This window comes from Sminthopsis crassicaudata, chromosome 2 (assembly GCF_048593235.1).
Source record: "Sminthopsis crassicaudata isolate SCR6 chromosome 2, ASM4859323v1, whole genome shotgun sequence".
Classification (NCBI taxonomy): domain Eukaryota; kingdom Metazoa; phylum Chordata; class Mammalia; order Dasyuromorphia; family Dasyuridae; genus Sminthopsis; species Sminthopsis crassicaudata.
Genome location: NC_133618.1, coordinates 227,471,199 through 227,488,751, shown reverse-complemented (window position 1 = coordinate 227,488,751; position 17,553 = coordinate 227,471,199). Strand labels below are relative to the sequence as shown.

Genomic DNA, 17,553 nt, shown 5'->3' with positions numbered 1-17,553 from the left:
AAAATTACAAAGAAGAAATTCAAGGTCCCAAAAGGTGAAAAGACACCCACCCACTCCTTTGCAGAGGTGGGAGGTACATAGCTATAGAGCATTACATAGACTTTCAGTCTTTTATAATGTATTGGGATGGCTCTTTGGGAGGAGGACCTATATTGTGAGAAATTCTGGGGATATTTTAAAAAATACAAATAAAATTAATTTTTAAAAAATGATGCAATTTCGAAAGTCACTGAATTGCAGTTTAAGCACAGTATGCATTACTTGATTTCACAAGACTCATCTTTACCTGCCTCTATACGCCAAAGTAGACTACTTCGTATTTCTCACTTCCCAACTCTGCAACCTTCATCCAAGCCTGATGAATGATTTCCTCTGCTGCATTAAAATTTTAAGGCTTACCTCCTACAAAGCAGCAACCTACAAAAGATTTCCCCCATATCCTTTTAAGGTGTCAATCCTCCAGAAATTACTTTGTATTTTACTTTGTGTACTAGTTCCTTCCCTGACTCATAGTCATTTAATCAATGACATGTTATTATGCTCCCACCAAGCTTGATATGGTAAGGTGTGGGATCTAGAGCCAGCCTCATGGTATCTGGGAGATTGGGTCCTACTCAAGACACATAGCGGCTGTGATCACGTTAAGGACCATTTGAGTTAAGGGTTCCAAATAGGCAGCTTCTGGACATTGACTATTAAGTAGCAGATACTGTGGCATCGTCTTTAGTAAAAGCTGTTTCTGGAAGTTCCCTGCACTGGTGCAATTACAGGTCTAGTTCCCAATCTGCTGCGAACAAACCATTAGAACTACAAAAACAAAAAGGAAAACGCGCTCGCGTTCCAGTCCAACAATGCTATGCTTGTTCAATTTCAGTGAAACTGAGCTGCATTGTTTCTGCTTTAACGAAGTAGAAGCAACTTGAAGGAGAAATTGGGTTTTAGGGGTCCTGACGCAATTCAAACTTCCTCAACACAGTTCGTATATTTCACAGTCTTGTCTACCCAAGCCAATACTAAATAGTGGAAAACCATACAGGAGCGCCGCTAACGCGCCAGTTACTAAGATGGCGAAGTCGACGTTATGACGTTACAAGGTGACGTAAAACAGGAAGTGACTATAGGAGGGGCGGGGCCTGGAGAAAGTTCCGGCGGAGAGGCAATTTGACTGACAGACGGTCTCGGTTCTGCTTCCCGGCCGCGGCTCTGAGCCCTTATCTCGGAGCCCAGCGCGGCCTGAGGAGGAGCCGCCGGCGGCACCAGCATCATGGTGTTCTACTTCACCAGCCACGGTGAGTGAGGGCGGGAAGGGAGAGTGTGCGGCACCCTGGGGCTAGGAGGTTCTCTCCCCCCTTCCTCTCCTCCAGTGCTGCTGGTCTCGCGGCGAGAGTGCTGTCTTCCCGGGCCACTCAGTGCAGGCCTCGCTCTCTGTGGGCGCTGTCCATCAGGTAGACGAGCATGTCCGAGCAGAGGCCGAGACCCGGAGCACGTTCTAGTTTCAGCCCTGAGACAAGTCAGCGATTCCCGCTCTCTGGGCCTCAGTTTCCCCATTTGGTAAAACGAACCCATTGGTTGGCCCTTTGTTTCAGGTGCTGTCACTGCCTCCCCCTGCCAAGGCTGTGCACCCGCGGGTCTCCTCCGCCCCCCGCTTTCCCCGGAGTTGGCTCACCTCCGGGTGAGACCTGGGTCTTCGTTCTGGGAACCTGCTGAGATGCAGTGCCACCTTGTGACAGCTATGGGTTAGCGAAGGTGTACCTTACGGAGCTGGGACGGGCTCCTGAGTCTGTCAGTAGGATTAACAAACATTTATTAAACGCTTACAGGGACTTAAGTGAAACCGCTAGAAAGCGGGACTTGAACTCGATGCATTATACAACGCAGGACATGCCACGTGGATGCTGAAACAGTGGTACCCAGGAATGTTCTGGATAAATCTGAAGGAAAAACACAAATGAAGACTTAGAGCCTTGGTGTCAAAGCTAAATAGAGAAGGGGGACCTGACCGTTAAACCCTACAAAAGCATCCTAGCATACATTTATTTCTTTGCATCATGGTTCATATGGAAATGTTTTGCATGACTTCATATGTATAAATGATATCTCTTGCCTTTTCAGTAGTCAGAGAAGCTGGAAGGAGGAAAAGAATTTGGAACTCAAAATAAAAAAAAATGAATTTGGAAAAACAATGTAATTGGAAATGCTTAATAAAATAAATGAAACTTTTTTTAAAGGATCCCTAAAGGTTGCATATTGACTTAGAAAATCACATATTCCATTATCTATGTTCTGTTGCATTTTTATTTGTTTTGTTAGATATCTCCCAGTAATTAACATGATTTGGCCCCAATCCAGGTGGAGAGTGAAGTTTTGGGCGCCCTCATGTGTGACACCTGTAATTTAGAGAGCTCTGTAGGACAGTTAAAAGTTTTGTCATTTAACCTTTATTACTTTTACTGTCTTGATCAAATCAAATAGCCTTTTGTGGTCTCATTTTTCAGCAGAGTGAGTTGAACTTAGATTACATAGGAGTTTTTCCTCCATTTCTAAATATAGGATTAGAAAGCCTTCTAAAGGCACTTCAGGTCCACATTTGTGATTAGATGTGCTTCTAAGGGCCTTGTTCAGTCTAAATCTATGGACCAAAGATCTTGTGAAGCAGAAATTCAGTCACAGTCAGGTCAGATTTATAGTTCTTAGAAACTGTCTTTTCTGTGTATATTAAAAAAAAAAAAAAAAAAAAAAAACCTGAGGCATTTTGCCTCATTGATCAAGAGAGAAAAGAATGCTATTCCTTAATCCTTTATAAAGCTTTCTCTATCTCTGATTCTTTATTAGAAGTGAGCCTTTTATTAAAGATTATTAAATTTCATCTTGTGCCAGCTAAGTGTGATAGGATTGATTTACGTTACTTATTCAATTGGTATGTTCTTCTGTAAAGGGCTTTTACATAGAGTAGTGGCTTTTGAGCCTTGAGGTTGCCTTGTTTTATCTACCTTCATGATGACTTTTATTCCTGAGTTTGCATTGGAATGGGACCTGATATTAATGGAACAGGGATAAATTTTAGAACTGGGAGGGATTTTTGATATCTGGTCTGATCCATTTATTTTATACATGAGACTGAGTCCCAGAGAAAGTACTTCTTTTTTCTTTTTTTGCCAAGGACACATCAGTTTCATAGTGATAATAGATCATACTTTATAAGTTGAAGAGCTTTAAGGATTTTTTAAGGGTGATCTAGTCCAATTCCCCACCTTTTAGAGATAAGGAAATTGAGACTCGGAGAAGTAAAAAAATATTTTCCAAGTCCCCATGACAAGTTTAGCCTCTATTTTCTTGACCACCTAGTGTAGTTTGTCTTTTATGTAATACTGATTTACATAATTTAATATTTTGGATGAATTGATGATTATAATGAGCATCAGTTATTTAAAAAACTACCAGTCATCTTGCTGCATCAATATGTCTCTCTGTCCTAGAAATTCTTAATTCCCTTTAAAGCTAGTGCCATTTCTTTATGATTATTTCCACATTATCCTGTATATAGTTTTTGTACAAAGTTATTTGTAAATAGACTACCCCATTAGATTTTGAGCTTCTTGACAGTAGAGGCTTTTTTTTTTTTTCTTTGTAATCTGATACCTGGCAAATTGCCTAGCATATTGTAGGTGCTTAATATATGCTTATTAGTTTGACTTCCAATTTGAGGTTTATTTGCAATGGATCTAGACAGGGACACTTGTTAGAATTGAATATAAAATACAAAATTAGGGTTTGTGTACTTGTTTTTAATTCTGAAATTCATGAGTTTTAGTGTATCTGGAAGTTTTTACTGGGGGAGAAAAGCAATAAAGCTCTCACCTTGAAACACTGGTTCTCATAGACTTGAGATTTAAACTTGTTGATTTCTAATCTTTAGTCCACTACCTGGGGAAGAAATATTTTGTATACTTTTTTCCCCCTCTCTCCTCCCTCCCTTTCCTTCCTCCCTCTTTCCTTCTTTTCCTTTCCTCCCTCCTTCCTTTCCTCTCTCCCCTTTTTCCCTCCCTTCTTTTCTTCCTTCTTTTTTCTTCCCTCCCTCCCTTCCTTCCAAAAACTTATTCTTGATTATACTCAACTGAATTCAGAATTTCAGACTATAGTGAGGAGAGAACATTTTCTTAAATGCAAAAGAAGAAAACAAGAGTAGGAAAGACAAAGATTCTTTTTTTTTTTTTCCCCTGAGGCTGGGGCTAAGTGACTTGCCCAGGGTCACACAGCTAGGAAATGTTAAGTGTCTGAGATCAGATTTGAACTGCAGTCCTCCTGAATTCAGGGCTGGTGCTCTATCCACTGCGTCACCTAGCTGCCCCCGACAAAGATTTTTTCAAGAAACTCTTGAGATACCAAGGAAAAGTGTCATGCAAAAATGGCCATGATAAAAGACAATAATATATTAGGGATTTAATAGAAACAGAAGAGATTAAGAAGAAATGGCAAGAATACACAGAAGAAATATATAAAAATGAACTTAGTATCACCAATAACCATGATAATATAATTTAGAACCAGACATCCTGGGCCTTAGGAAGTGTTGCTAACAATAAGGCCAATGGAGGTTATAAAATTCCAGCTGAGTTATTTAAAATCCCAGAATATGATGCTGTTAAAGTGCTGCACTCAACATGCCAGCAAATATGAAAAACCCAACAGTGACCGATGAATGGAAAAGAATTAGTTTATGTCCCAATCCAAAAGAAAGACAATGCCAAGGAATGTCCAAATTACCAAACAATTGGACTAATTTCATAATAGCAAGGCTATGCTTAAGATTCTACAAGCTTGGCTTTGGTAACATGTAAACTGAATTACCAAAAGAGCAAGGAGTAGATCATCCTGTTCTTGAGGAGCAGCAGTAGTTAGAACTGAACATGGAACAACTGTTTGGTTAAAGATTGGACAGGAATATGATAAGGCTGTCATTTATTTAACTTGTATGCATATCAGCATACATGTACATCAAGCGAAATACTAGGCTGGATGAATCAAAAGCCAGAATTAAGGTTGCCAAGAAAAATATCAAGAGTCTCATATGTAGATGATAACCACTCTGATGGCAGAAAGTGAAGAGAAATTAGGATCAAAAGATGAGGGTGAAAGAAGAGTGTAAAAAGTGACTTGAAGTTTAATATTAAAAAAGATCTTTTATCTTGGCACTTGATCCCATCACTTTTTGGCAAATAGAAGAAAAAATGAAAGCAGCATGGTCTTTTCTGTTCTTGGGCTCAAAGATCCCTGCCAACAGCTACTGTAGCCATGAAATTAAAAGATGCTTGCTCCTTGAAAAAGAAGTTATAGCAAATGTGGACAGCATACTAAAAAGTAGCATTACCTTACTGGCAAAAGTCCAGATAATCAAAAATGGGAGGAAACTATCAGGGCACATTTAATTTAATTTTTTTGAATTCTTTTCTCATAAACAAAGTAGAAATGTTTGCTAAAGTAGAAGTGATAATATTGTTTAGCTGGTTTTCAGTCATGTCTGATTATGACCCTTTTTTTGGGAGGATTTTCTTGGCAAGGATACTGAAGTGGTTTGCCATTTTCTTTTCAAGTTCATTTTTATAGATGAGGAAAGTGAGGCAATCAGTGTGTAAGTTACTGCCCAGGTTCACACAGCTATTAACTATCTGAGTCTGGATTTGAACTCAAGTTTTCCTAAGACAGAGCCCAAGCTTCCAAACTCCAAGCTCTATCTACTGTGCTACCTGATTGCCCTAGAAGTGATGGATACCTGATGGGAAAAATAACCATTTCATCTAGAAATTGGTGTTAGAAGAGAAGAAAAGCTAAATTTGGGGGAGTGCAGATTTCAGAGTTGGTGTGACTTTGTTATTCGTACTTTGACATCCAGTTCTTGCTAAATCTTGTTTCTATCTTTACAACATCTTTATTTTGCTCTCTGCTCACATGGTGGCTCTTACTGCCTCTTGCCTAGATTATTGTAGTAACCTTCTAACTAGTTTTTCTGTTTTGTTTCTCTTCTTCAATTCTTTTATTCAACTGCCAAAGTGACTGTTAATTTATAGGTTGGAACATGTCAATTCCCTTAACCCCCCCAAGAGAATTCTTGTGCCTTCCTGTTAACTTCAGGATCAAATAGAAATCCTCTTTTTGGCATTTAAAGCCCTTAATGACCTGGCCTCTTTCTATAGTTTCTTGTCTTATTCATTGCTGTTCTCTGGCACTCCATGATTCAGCTGTAATGGCCTACTTGTTATTCCTTTCACACTGTATTCTGTCTCTTGCCTCCCATGCATTTGTAGTACTCTTATTAGAATGTGAGCTCCTTGAGAGCAAGGATTGTTTTTGACTTTCCTTGTATCGGCAACACCTTAGTAAATTTGATAAGTGCTTGTTGCTGAATTTTAATGAGGATAAATATAAAATCTTAGTTAGATTCAAAAAATTACCTGAACAAATATAAGAAATGACTAGACCATAAATGGGATAACTTTAAAAAAAAAAAAAAGTCTGGGGATTTTAATAGAATTTGAGATCTCTTGTGAATCAGCAATATAAGGTGGGTAGGATAACTCATGTGATCTTTGTGTTAAGAGAGGCATACCAACCAGGTAGGTTGGTAAGAGGAGGACGTAATCTTGCTGTATTCTGCTGTATAGTCTGAAGAAGTGTGTGAGTTTTGGATGTCACATTTTGGAACATTGATAAAACTGGGGAATGTTAAGAGGAGGACAACTAGGGTGGTGAAGGACCTTGAGTTCTTGTTATATGAGAATGAGTTTAACTAACGGGATGTTTAGCTTGGAAAGGAGATTTTGAAAGCTTTAGGTATCGTGATAGCTATTTCCAAATATTTGAAGGACTTTCATGTCATGTTGATGAGGGAAGGGAATAAGCATTTATATACAGCCTGGTATGTGCCAGGCACTGTCCTAAGAACTTATACTTATTATCTCACTTAATCTTCATAACAGTCCTGGGAGGTAGGTGCTATTATGAGTCCCATTTTACAGTTGAAGGAACAGTTGAGTTGCTTAAAGTGACTGAGTTAGTAAATGTCCTAGGCTGTACTTGTGTTGCCTTTCTGTCTCTAGGTCCAATGCTATGTTACTTCAGTCATCTAGCTGCCTTTTGGAAGAGATATTAGGTTTGTTCCTCGTTTCCCCAGAGGGCAGAATTAGAGACAATTGATAGAAATTCCTGAGTGGTGTAGACTTTGGCTTTGATGTTAGGAAAAACCTAACAATTAGAGTAGTGAAAGGGGAATGGCTGCCTTGGGAGAAAGTGAATTTTTTTCTCACTGAACATTTAGTTAAGACTATGAATTGGTGTGTTGACAAGTATGTTGAAGAGAGGAATTCTTTGTTTCATTGTCCACAGATATGAAAATCCCTTCCAGCTTTGAAATTCTTTCCTGAAATTCAGTTGTTCAATGTTTAGTCTTAAAAACTCCTCTTCTGCACACTTTTGCCTAAATAAACATTAGAATTAGAAAAATATTTTCATAGTTGAAACTTGATTTCATAGGTGTAAATGATTATGATAATGGTATTTCCCTGACTAATTTGAACTCAGTTTTATAGAGGTGAGAGGCATTTATATAGAGGCATATATGGGTCATAAGTTGATATTTTTATGCTTGTCCTTTTGTGCTAATATCACGTGGGATCTTTCGAACTTTAACCTCTGAGGAAGGTGAAATGGCCTGATACAGTGGACTGAGTCTAGAGAAGAACTAGGCTTAGGTCTTGCTATGTTCTATATAACTTTAATCAGGTTTCAACTTTTAGGTCTCAGTTTCTTCATGTGAGGAAATGGGGATTCAGTGACTCTTCCAGAGGACCTAAGTTCAATAATCCTGTGGGTTACCATGTGATTTCTTCTGTATGTTTTCTGGCCTAGCCACTTTTCCCAATTTCATCTTCTTAAGTGACTTTCTAAGCTTTTATTTGGCATGTTGAATAATGAGAGTAAAGTTCTTTTGTTGCAGTTCCACTTTTATGTGTGATGGGAATCAATGACTATTGAAATACTTATTCTATTTCATTTCTCTTTATTTTTCTTATAATTTTCATACATAAATTCTCTCTGGTTAATTTAGTATAGTTAGGTCTAATGACTAGCATTCTTTCTTTTTTTTTATGAGCATAATTGCTCCATTATGAAATAGTGGTGTTTTTGTTTTTGTTTTGTTTTTTAAGGATTTTGTTTTTTAAATCATTATTTTGTTTTTTAAATCATTATTTGTTTTGTTTTTTAAAATTAAATCATTATTTATTATTTATTTTATGTTATGTATTTATTATTTTATTATATTTTGTTATATTAATATACATCATTAATTAGTATTATATATTACAACATAATATATAATACTAATTAATATTATATTAATATATTCATTATATTATTATGTTTATTTATATTATTATATATTTTTATATTATTTTGTTTTTTAAAATTAAATCATTATTTATTATTTATTTTATATTATGTATTTATTATTTTATTATTATATTTTATGTTATATTAATATGCATTATTAATTAGTATTATATATTACAACATAATATATAATACTAATTAATATATTTATTATATTATTATGTTTATTTATATTATCATATATTTTTATATTATTTTGTTTTTTAAAATTAAATCATTATTTGTTTTGTTTTTAATTAATTTTGTTTTTTAAATCATTATTTGACTTAAAAGTTATGCTGAATAGTATTCCTAGAAAAATTATTTGAATGGAGTTCGTTAATGTTTGTGCATTCTAAAAGACCACTTGCTCTTCAAGAGGCAAAAAATTACTAAGATCTTAAAACTAATATAATATTTATTCAGAGGAAGTAGAAAAGTGATGATGTATTTCCTCATGCCATAGATTTGTAATGTACAATGTTATCTGATTTCTTTTCCTTTTTTGCATTTTCTTCTTAGCTGATTCATCTGTTTACACCATTTATATGGGAAAGGATAAATATGAAAGTAAGTTTTACAAAGCATTTGATTTTGAAATTTCCAACAGGTAAGTGATACTATTTTTCTTTCTCTTCGATTTTGCTTTGGGAATGAGTTTTTGAGCTTTTGTGAATCTGCCCTTCAGATCAAAATCCCATTATTAAGAATTTCAAATAAGTGTCAAAATGTTTTGTTTTGAATTTTGTTTGTGCTTAATAGTTTGAAATTATTAGGCTATTTGGTGCTTGGGAAATGTTATAAAGAATTCCATTTCAATGCTATTTGTTAATGAAATTTGAAACCTCTATCAACCAATTTTCATTGAGATCAGATAAAAATCCTGTGTGTCAGGTTTTGAAGACATTGCTCTCACATTGTTTCCCTTCTCTCTCCCCTTCTTCTTTTCCCCCCAAACACACAGCTACCTTAGTTTAGAAAAGCAATACTTCTCACCTGGACCATTGTAATAGCCTCTTGACTGACCAATCTGCTTCAAGTCCAATCCATTCCCCACAATACTGCCAAACAGGTTTTTCTAAAATACTTGATCATTTCTCACTTTTACTTAGTAAACTTATGTTGTTCCCTGCTACTTCAAGGATCAAATATAAATTTTTCTCTCAGACTTTTTGAGTCCTTTTCAAATTGACCATTGCTCCCTTTGATGCATTCAGAACTCCAACTAAACTGTCCTTATAGTTTCTCATAAACAACACTTCATTTTTTTCCTGGAATGCACTACCTAGTTCCACCTCTTATAATCCATCAATTACTCATTCAGTAAATATTTAGGCAGCTAATATGTGCCAGACACTATTCAAGGTATAGGGCATTAAAAATAAAGGCTAAAGATCATTTCTGCTGTCAAGAAGCTCCCAGTTTGAATTTGGGAGGGACAATATGCAAACAACTGGGTCTTAAATTACAGAGAGGATAAATTTGGATTGATAATCAACAGTAGAAAGGTCTGAGAATTAGGGAATCAGGAAAGCCTTTCTATTTTAGGGGGATTATATCCCAAGAGAGAGAGATGAGGAGGAGTTATTCTAGGTGTGTGGGGTAGCCAGGGAAAATATATAGAGGCAGGAAATGGTGTCTCTTGTTGGAGAAAGAACAAAGAGGCTGGGGTCAATGGTAGAATATGTCTACTATTGGATGGGGGAGAGGGGAAGATGGGAATAGGACAGGACAGGAATTAAGTTAGATGCAGGAAAACCAGAAAGGTTTGAGGGGGATGCTAAGTCAGGGAAGACTTTGGTTTTTTATTTTGTATTTGATTCTGGAGGCAGCAGAGAGCCAGGAAGGGAGTAGAGGGAGTGACACAGATAGACCTGTGCTTTTAAGAAGATGACTTTGGCAGGAGTAGAGGAATGGGGGAGTAGGGTGGGGAAAGATTTGTGGCAGGAGACAAACCACCGGGCTGTTGGAATAGTGTAGCTGTGAGATAATGAGGGTCTGTGCCTGGAAGCTGGCAGGGTTGGAGGAGAAAGGGGAGATCTTATGGGCCTTTACAGATTGGATGTAGGAAGTAGGGTGAGAGCAAGGAATTGAGAATGACACTTAGGTTAGCTGGCTGAATGGGGGGATGGAAAATTAGAAAGGGGTAAAAAGTTTGAGGAGAAAGAAGGTGAGTTCAGTTTGGGAGATACTGAATTTAAGATGTCTAAGGGATATCTAATTCAGTGTCCAGTAGGTAGTTGGAATCTGAGATTGGAGGATAGTAAAAAGATTAGGTCCTCGAAGTAGATTTGAGAATCATCATAAAGATAATTTCAACCTTTGGGAGTTGATGAGATTAGAGGTGAAATAGGGAGAAAAGAGAAGAGGCTCCAGGACAGAACTCTGGGGCACCTATGGCTATTGGAGATGCCCTGAAGAGGGCGGTCCTGAAAATAGAAACTACCTCAGAGAGATCAAGAAAGATAAAGCCATTAGATTTGATACTTAAAAGAGCATTAATAAATTTGAAAATTTTAGTTGAAAGATGAAGTTGGAAGTCAGACTGTAGAGAATTAAGAGTAGAGAAGAAAGGGATCCTTAATTCTTTTCAGGGCTCAGCTCAAAACATTGCCTTCTACATTAAATCTTTCATGAGTACTGTGTTCTCCTTCTATCCCTCCCGCCCTTTCTTCCCAAGTCCTAGTGCCTTTCCTCTCAACTTAATTTGTATATACCTATATAAGTACCTATTGTCTCCTCAAGCTGGATACCATGAGGCCAGGATGTTTTAATGTTTTTGTATCCTCAGCACCTAATACAATGCCTGGCTCATATTAACTTATTTTCTTAAAATTTATTTTTTCACTTATTAGCTTCTTAATAAATGCTTGTTGGTTGATTTGATATCTGTTAATGTGTCTGAGATTGAATAAGAAGCATTTTTCGTGCTTTATAACTTGTGTCACTTTGGGCACTTTTTTGTAGTCCAAATTACTGCTTGGATTTTATAATTTAGGGTATATTTTTTGCATTACAAAAATTGAGGTGAGAGGCTAGACTACAAGTTGACTCCCATGGGCTTAAGGTAATAGTTTGTAGTCTTGTCGCTTGGATTCCTGGGGACCTTGGGAGAGAGAGAGAGTGGGGAAGTGATTAGATCCAGAAAGGAAGAGCAGCAGTGATGTCCAGAGGAAAATTAGTCACAATGCTTCCATTCCATAGCCATGAAGCAGAGGTTTTCATCCAGTACTCCCTTTAGTCACTGTCTCTTTCCCCCAACTGGAAGGGTGGTTCACAGGGCAAAATAACTCTACCCTGGGAATATAGAGCTGAATCACTATATGATCCCTCTAGTTCTCTAGTTTTTGTTTTCTTTTCCTTAGTTTCCCACTTTCTTCTTGAAATGTGGATGAAAATCGAGGTCTCTTAAAACATAGTGTAAAATGGATTGCTGAACTTGAAAAGGCAGATAAAGTATTGGGGTGTTGCAGTTTTAAATGTTCAATATCAAACAGTTAACAAAAGTAGGGCCCAAAAGGCAAAATGGGTCAATAACCTGCAAAAGGTTATTGCATTAAACAGGTAAATGGCCCAAAAGATCTGAGAGCTCTGATCCACATCATAACCAGCCACAACTACAGATAATGAAACATGTTTCCACATCTCCCATGCTTCTTCCACATGGGAACATACTGAATTCTGATATTTCATATAAGGACTGAATATATTTTTTTCCATCTCACATGTTTTATTCCTCTTTTTCAAAGTTCCTTATTCATAAATTATAGCTTGCTCATACCCACAATATGCTCTCTATTGCCATCTGTGTGATACTCATTTTTAATTCTCAGGAGACTATTGTATTCTATGTCTCTTTCATATACAGCAAAGATGGAAAGTTGGTATTAAATAGATGATGAGCCTTTTTTCTTTTTTAAAAAAATTTATTAAAGCTTTTTATTTACAAAGCATATGCTTGGTAATTTTTCAACATTGACCCTTGCAAAACCTTCTGTTCCAAATTTTTCCCTCTTTCTCCCCACCCCTTCCCCCAGATGGCAGGTAGTCCATTATATGTTAAATATGTTAAAATATATGTTAAATCCAATATATGTATACATATTTATACAGTTATCTTGCTGAACAAAAAAAATTGGATCAAGAAGGAAAAAAAATTGAAAAAGAAAACAAAATGCAAGCAAACAACAACAGAGAAAATGAGAATGCTATGTTGTGGTCTACACTCAGTTCCCACAGTCTTCTCTTTGGGTATAGATGGCTTTCTTCATCACTAAACAATTGGAACTGATCTGAATCATCTCATTGTTGAAGAGAGTCACGTCCATCAGAAATGATCATCGTATAGTCTTGTTGTTGCCGTATATAATGAACTCCTGGTTCTGCTCATTCACTTAGCATCAGTTCTTGTAAGTCTCTCTAGGCCTCTTTGAAATTGTCCTGTTGGTCATTTCTTACAGAACAGTAATATTCCGGACCATTCATATGCCATAACTTATTCAGCCACTCTCCAACTGATGGGCATCCATTCAATTTCCACTTCTTTGCCACTACAAAGAGGGCTGCCACAACATTTTTGCACATGTTGGTCCCTTTCCCTCCTTTAAGATCTCTTTGTGACTCAATAGAAACACTGCTGGGTTAAAGGGTATGCACAGTTTGATAACTTTTTGAGCATAATTCCAAATTTGAGCCTTTGTTTATATGGAAAACTTGGGTAAAGAAGAGTTGCATTTTCCCATAATCAATGCAGCTCACTATCCTTTTGTTTTTCTTCAGATTCAACTTCTTGATAGACAAGGTCTATATACTTTCCATTCAGTTGTCATAATCTGGACAATAAATATACTTCATCTAGACTAAACTCTTTTGGTTGATTATGGATTATAACCCTTTTCTACTAAGTTTCCCTGTTTTAGGACCAAGGAATAACTATCTATTAACAGGAATATCTTGAGGACCAGCTTCACTATCTATGTACAACTTACTATATTAAGTATTTCACTGTCATGTGGATATGGAGCTACTAGCCTGAACACTAATTTGAGATGTGCTCATGGGGGAGTTAAAATGGGCCTACAAGAAACAGAAATGGAAAAAGCACCCAGATTGGATTAAATGTATGTAAGATATATTTGTAAGAGAGCTGAGGGCTCAATCTGCAAAATAACTAAAGGAGAGGGGGAAATGCCAAAGACTTGGAGGAAAATCTTTAATACCAAAAAAAAAAAAAAAAAAAAAAAAAAAGGGCAAGTAAAAAAACCCCAAAACAAAACCTTGTCTACTTTTGTACTTAAGGTTTTTTCCCATACAAAGTTTTTATCTGAGTCATGTTTATGCAAATTGAAGTCATCTTCAATGAAGATATTAGGGAATAAGCAGATTTTTTTTTTCAGGTATCATAATGGGTTATATCTTTACTATTTCACAATTGATTGAAAGCTATATAAAAATGTAACATTCACTGAAGAACTATATGAACTCAATTACAAACCACTTCTCACACAAAGTCATAGCTAAAAAATTGCAAAAATCTCAGTTGTTCATGGCTAGGCTTAGCTAATATAATGAAAACGACAGTTTTGCCTAAATTGGTCTACTTGTTCAGTGCCATACCAATCAAACACCTAAAACATTATCATATAGAACTAGAAAAAGAAAATAACAATTTATCTGGAAGAAAAGGTCAAGAATATCAAGGGAATTAATGAAAAAAAATTAAAAAGGATGGTGGGATACATGATTTGGGCATAAAGGATGATATAAACAAATTAAGAGAACAAAAATAATTTACTATCAGATTTTTAAAGAAGGGAGAAACTTATGACCAAAGAACAACTAGAGACCATGGAAGGTAAAATGGACAAGTTTGATTACATTAAATTAAAGTTTTCACTCAAACAAAACCAACAGAAACAAGGGAAGTACAAAGCTGGGGGGAAAAAATCTTTACAGCAAGTATTTCTGATAAAGGTCTCATTTCTAAAATATATAAAGAACTGTGTCAAATTTATGAGACTACAAGTCTTGACTGATAAAATGGTCAAAGAACATGAACAGACAACTTTCTGGTGATGAAATTAAAGCCATGTGTAGTTACATGAAAAAATGCTCTAAATCACTAATGATTGGAGAAATGGAAATTAAAATAATTCTGAGATACTACCTAACACCTCAGACTGGCTGAGATGACAGAAAAAGATGATAAATATTGGAAGGGATGTGGGAAAACTGGGACACTAATGTATTATTGGTGGAGTTGTGAAATGATTTAATTCTTCTGGAGAGCAATCTGGAACTATGCTCAAATGGGCTATCAAACTGTGTTTACCCTTTGACTCAACAGTGCCATTATGAGGTTTATATCCCAAGGAAATCATAAAGGATGGAAAAGGACCCACATGTATAAAAATGTAGCACTTTTTGTGATAGCAAAGAATTGGAAAATGAGTAGATGCCATTAATTGGGGAATGGCTGAACAAGTTGTGGTACATGAAAAGTAATGGAATATTATTCTATAAAAAATGATGAACAAACTGATTTTAGAAAGGCCTGAAAAGATTTACCTGAACTGATGAGCAAAACAAATCAACACATGCTATGTTATGTTCACTTCTTTTTTTTTTTCTGTTTTTTTTTCCCCTCGTGGTTTTTTCCCTTTTGATTTGATTTTTCTCTCCCAACATGGTTCATAAAGCAATGTGTTTTAAAAGCAAATTTAAAAAATAAATAAAATTCCCCTAAAAAAAAAAAAATGAAAAGGTAGGTCAGAAAAATATCACCTTAAAGATTTTTTTCAACAAATTCTCTCCCACTTGCAGTAATTATTCAAGATTACTTGATATACAATAACACAAATATCCCTGTTCTTTGATACTCTGATCATAAATATCAAATAAGCATAAAACAGGGAAATTGTATGCTCACCAAAGATGTTCAACAGTGTTAGTGATTTCAATTGTCTTGTAGTTGAAGCCCTTTTCCCCTTTCTATTTGTCTCCCCAAAATAATGGCAGTAGAAGGAGTTATAGAAGATCAGTGGACATATGGAGGCTGGTGGACTATGTTGAAACCCATTTTATTAAATTTTGGCTTTTCCTTTATTTTTATAACCATAAATAGTAGTAAGAAATTATTGATTTTCTAATCTTGCTTTCTTAACTGAAGCCTTTAAATTAAACCTTTCACTGCTCTTAAATTATGGAAATTTTTTTTCTCATCTTTTTACAACCCTTTTATCTTCTGGTATAACAGAAAAATTACTTTATATACAGCAAAGAAAATTTTGGCATAAGCAAGATCTTCTGAAGTAGTAGCCTTTGTTATGCTCAGTTCTTTGATCTTTTGGATAGACAGCTAAAAATCATAGCTTTGGCAATTTCTTATTTTCTCTTACTGAGGTTAGCTTATTTCTCTCATTGGCCAGGAGGTGGAAGCAGAGAATCAATTATGATGTGATTGAAAATGAGAAAAGAGGTAAATCATAGACTCTCAAAAGTTGTAAGGAACCTTTCAGCTTAGATATAGTCTCATTTGTTTTTTTCTTTTTATAATTTATTTTTATTCTAAACTTAATCCCAAACAAAATGGGCATTTCCATATACATAGTAGAATAGAAAAAGATTATACATAAAACTCTAGATCTTTGTTATGTATAGCTTGGGTGTTTTTTGTTGTTGTTGTTGTTTTTTGTTTTTGTTTTTTTCCCAATATTTAAGTTCAACTTAAAACTTTCAAACTGTCCCATTTGGTTATGTTTCTTCCTGATCTTTTTTTCTCTGTATTTAAGAAAAAAAGGGAAGATGCCTTGGTGATTTTCTTTTCTTTTCTGCTTTTTCTCTTCCTCTCTTTTTTCTTTCCTCCTTCACATGAGGCTATATTAAGTTTCAAGTAAAACAATTATCCATATTCGTCTGTATCTGAACATTATGTCTTCTGCATCTTGAGTTTATCACTTCTCTATTAAGAGATGGTATACTTCATCTTAGGTTCTCTGGAAACCATTGAAATTCCTGAATATATTTTTATCTTTTCTGCCCACCCTACATTGGAGAGCAAAAGGGCAAAAAAGAAAGGACACATACCAAAAGAAAGGGCAAATATCAAAAAGAAAGGACAAAAAGAAACTCAAATGACCAAATACTATGTTTTAAAGTGACTAAAAAACAATGATTATTCTTTAAACTATCAGAATTTCTATATTCAACATTACCTTTAGAGTAGTGTTAGTTTTCTCATCTGTAAAAAAAAGAGATAAACTTATCCCAAAAGGCTATTGTAAAGGGAATACATTAAATGAGGTAATACATCTAAAAATGCTTTATAAACTATTAAGTGCTATTAAATGTAAGATTTATAAGGAAGGAAACAGGTTAATTCTGGTTCATCCAACTAGTTAGTCACAGAGCCAGAATTTTAATTCTTAGTCTTCTGGCTCCCATTTTTCTGAGTTATATCATGCTAAATATGTTTTCCTTTATTTGTGTATTTCTTGTTTTGTTATTGTTTTTTAACCTCCATTGAAGACCAATTCTGTTATCCTATTGTGGTATGACTATAACTCAGGGTCTTGAGAGCTATGCCAGCAGGTAGTAATTTCTGGCAACTAATGTTAGACCAAAAAAAAAAAGAGCTTTGAAATATAGTCCTCATACCTATTATGTGAAGGCAGAGCTAATTATCTGAGCTCATCATCAGAAGGTTGGTGCTGAAGTGTTATGACTGTGAAAATTATAGACTTTTTGATAAGCATAGTGGAATTGTGGTTTGTTTAAATTAATGGAAGAATCCACACCAAATAAAATATAGATACTTGATAACTAAGCATTTTTAAAAGAAAATAAATAGATTATTTCTATCGATTCAGTGTAACAATTTTAAAATATCTCTATATAAGAAAAATAAAGAATTTATCTTAAATTCTCAGGGAGTTTCTCAATTTGCAATGAATTGAGGAAAAAAATCAGTTTTGTTGTTGTTTGTATCTTAGTCTTCCTGATCCTGTGGACATATCACATTAATATTGGTCATGGGCTTTTCTTGGCAAGAATATAGAGTGGTTTGCCATTTTTTTTCCTCCAGAGATAAAAATTAAGTGAGTTGTGAGGGGTCATGCAGCTACAAAGTAT

At 35.4% G+C, this 17,553-nt stretch overlaps 1 protein-coding gene across 2 annotated transcripts in view; it reads left to right on the top strand.

Moving 5' to 3' along the window:
* Positions 1-1,131: 1,131 nt before the first annotated feature.
* CCDC25 (coiled-coil domain containing 25) overlaps positions 1,132-17,553 on the top strand; it is a 41,005-nt gene continuing 24,583 nt past the window's right edge. Inside the window, exons 1-2 of one of the 2 annotated variants that reach the window (XM_074288396.1) lie at positions 1,132-1,289; positions 8,947-8,994. In XM_074288396.1, coding sequence (XP_074144497.1) covers positions 1,265-1,289; positions 8,947-8,994 — 73 coding nt within the window. In that variant the 5' untranslated portion in view covers positions 1,132-1,264. Of the gene's footprint in view, positions 1,290-8,946; positions 9,035-17,553 lie in introns of both variants that reach the window. The other variant, XM_074288397.1, reaches the window with a different exon arrangement.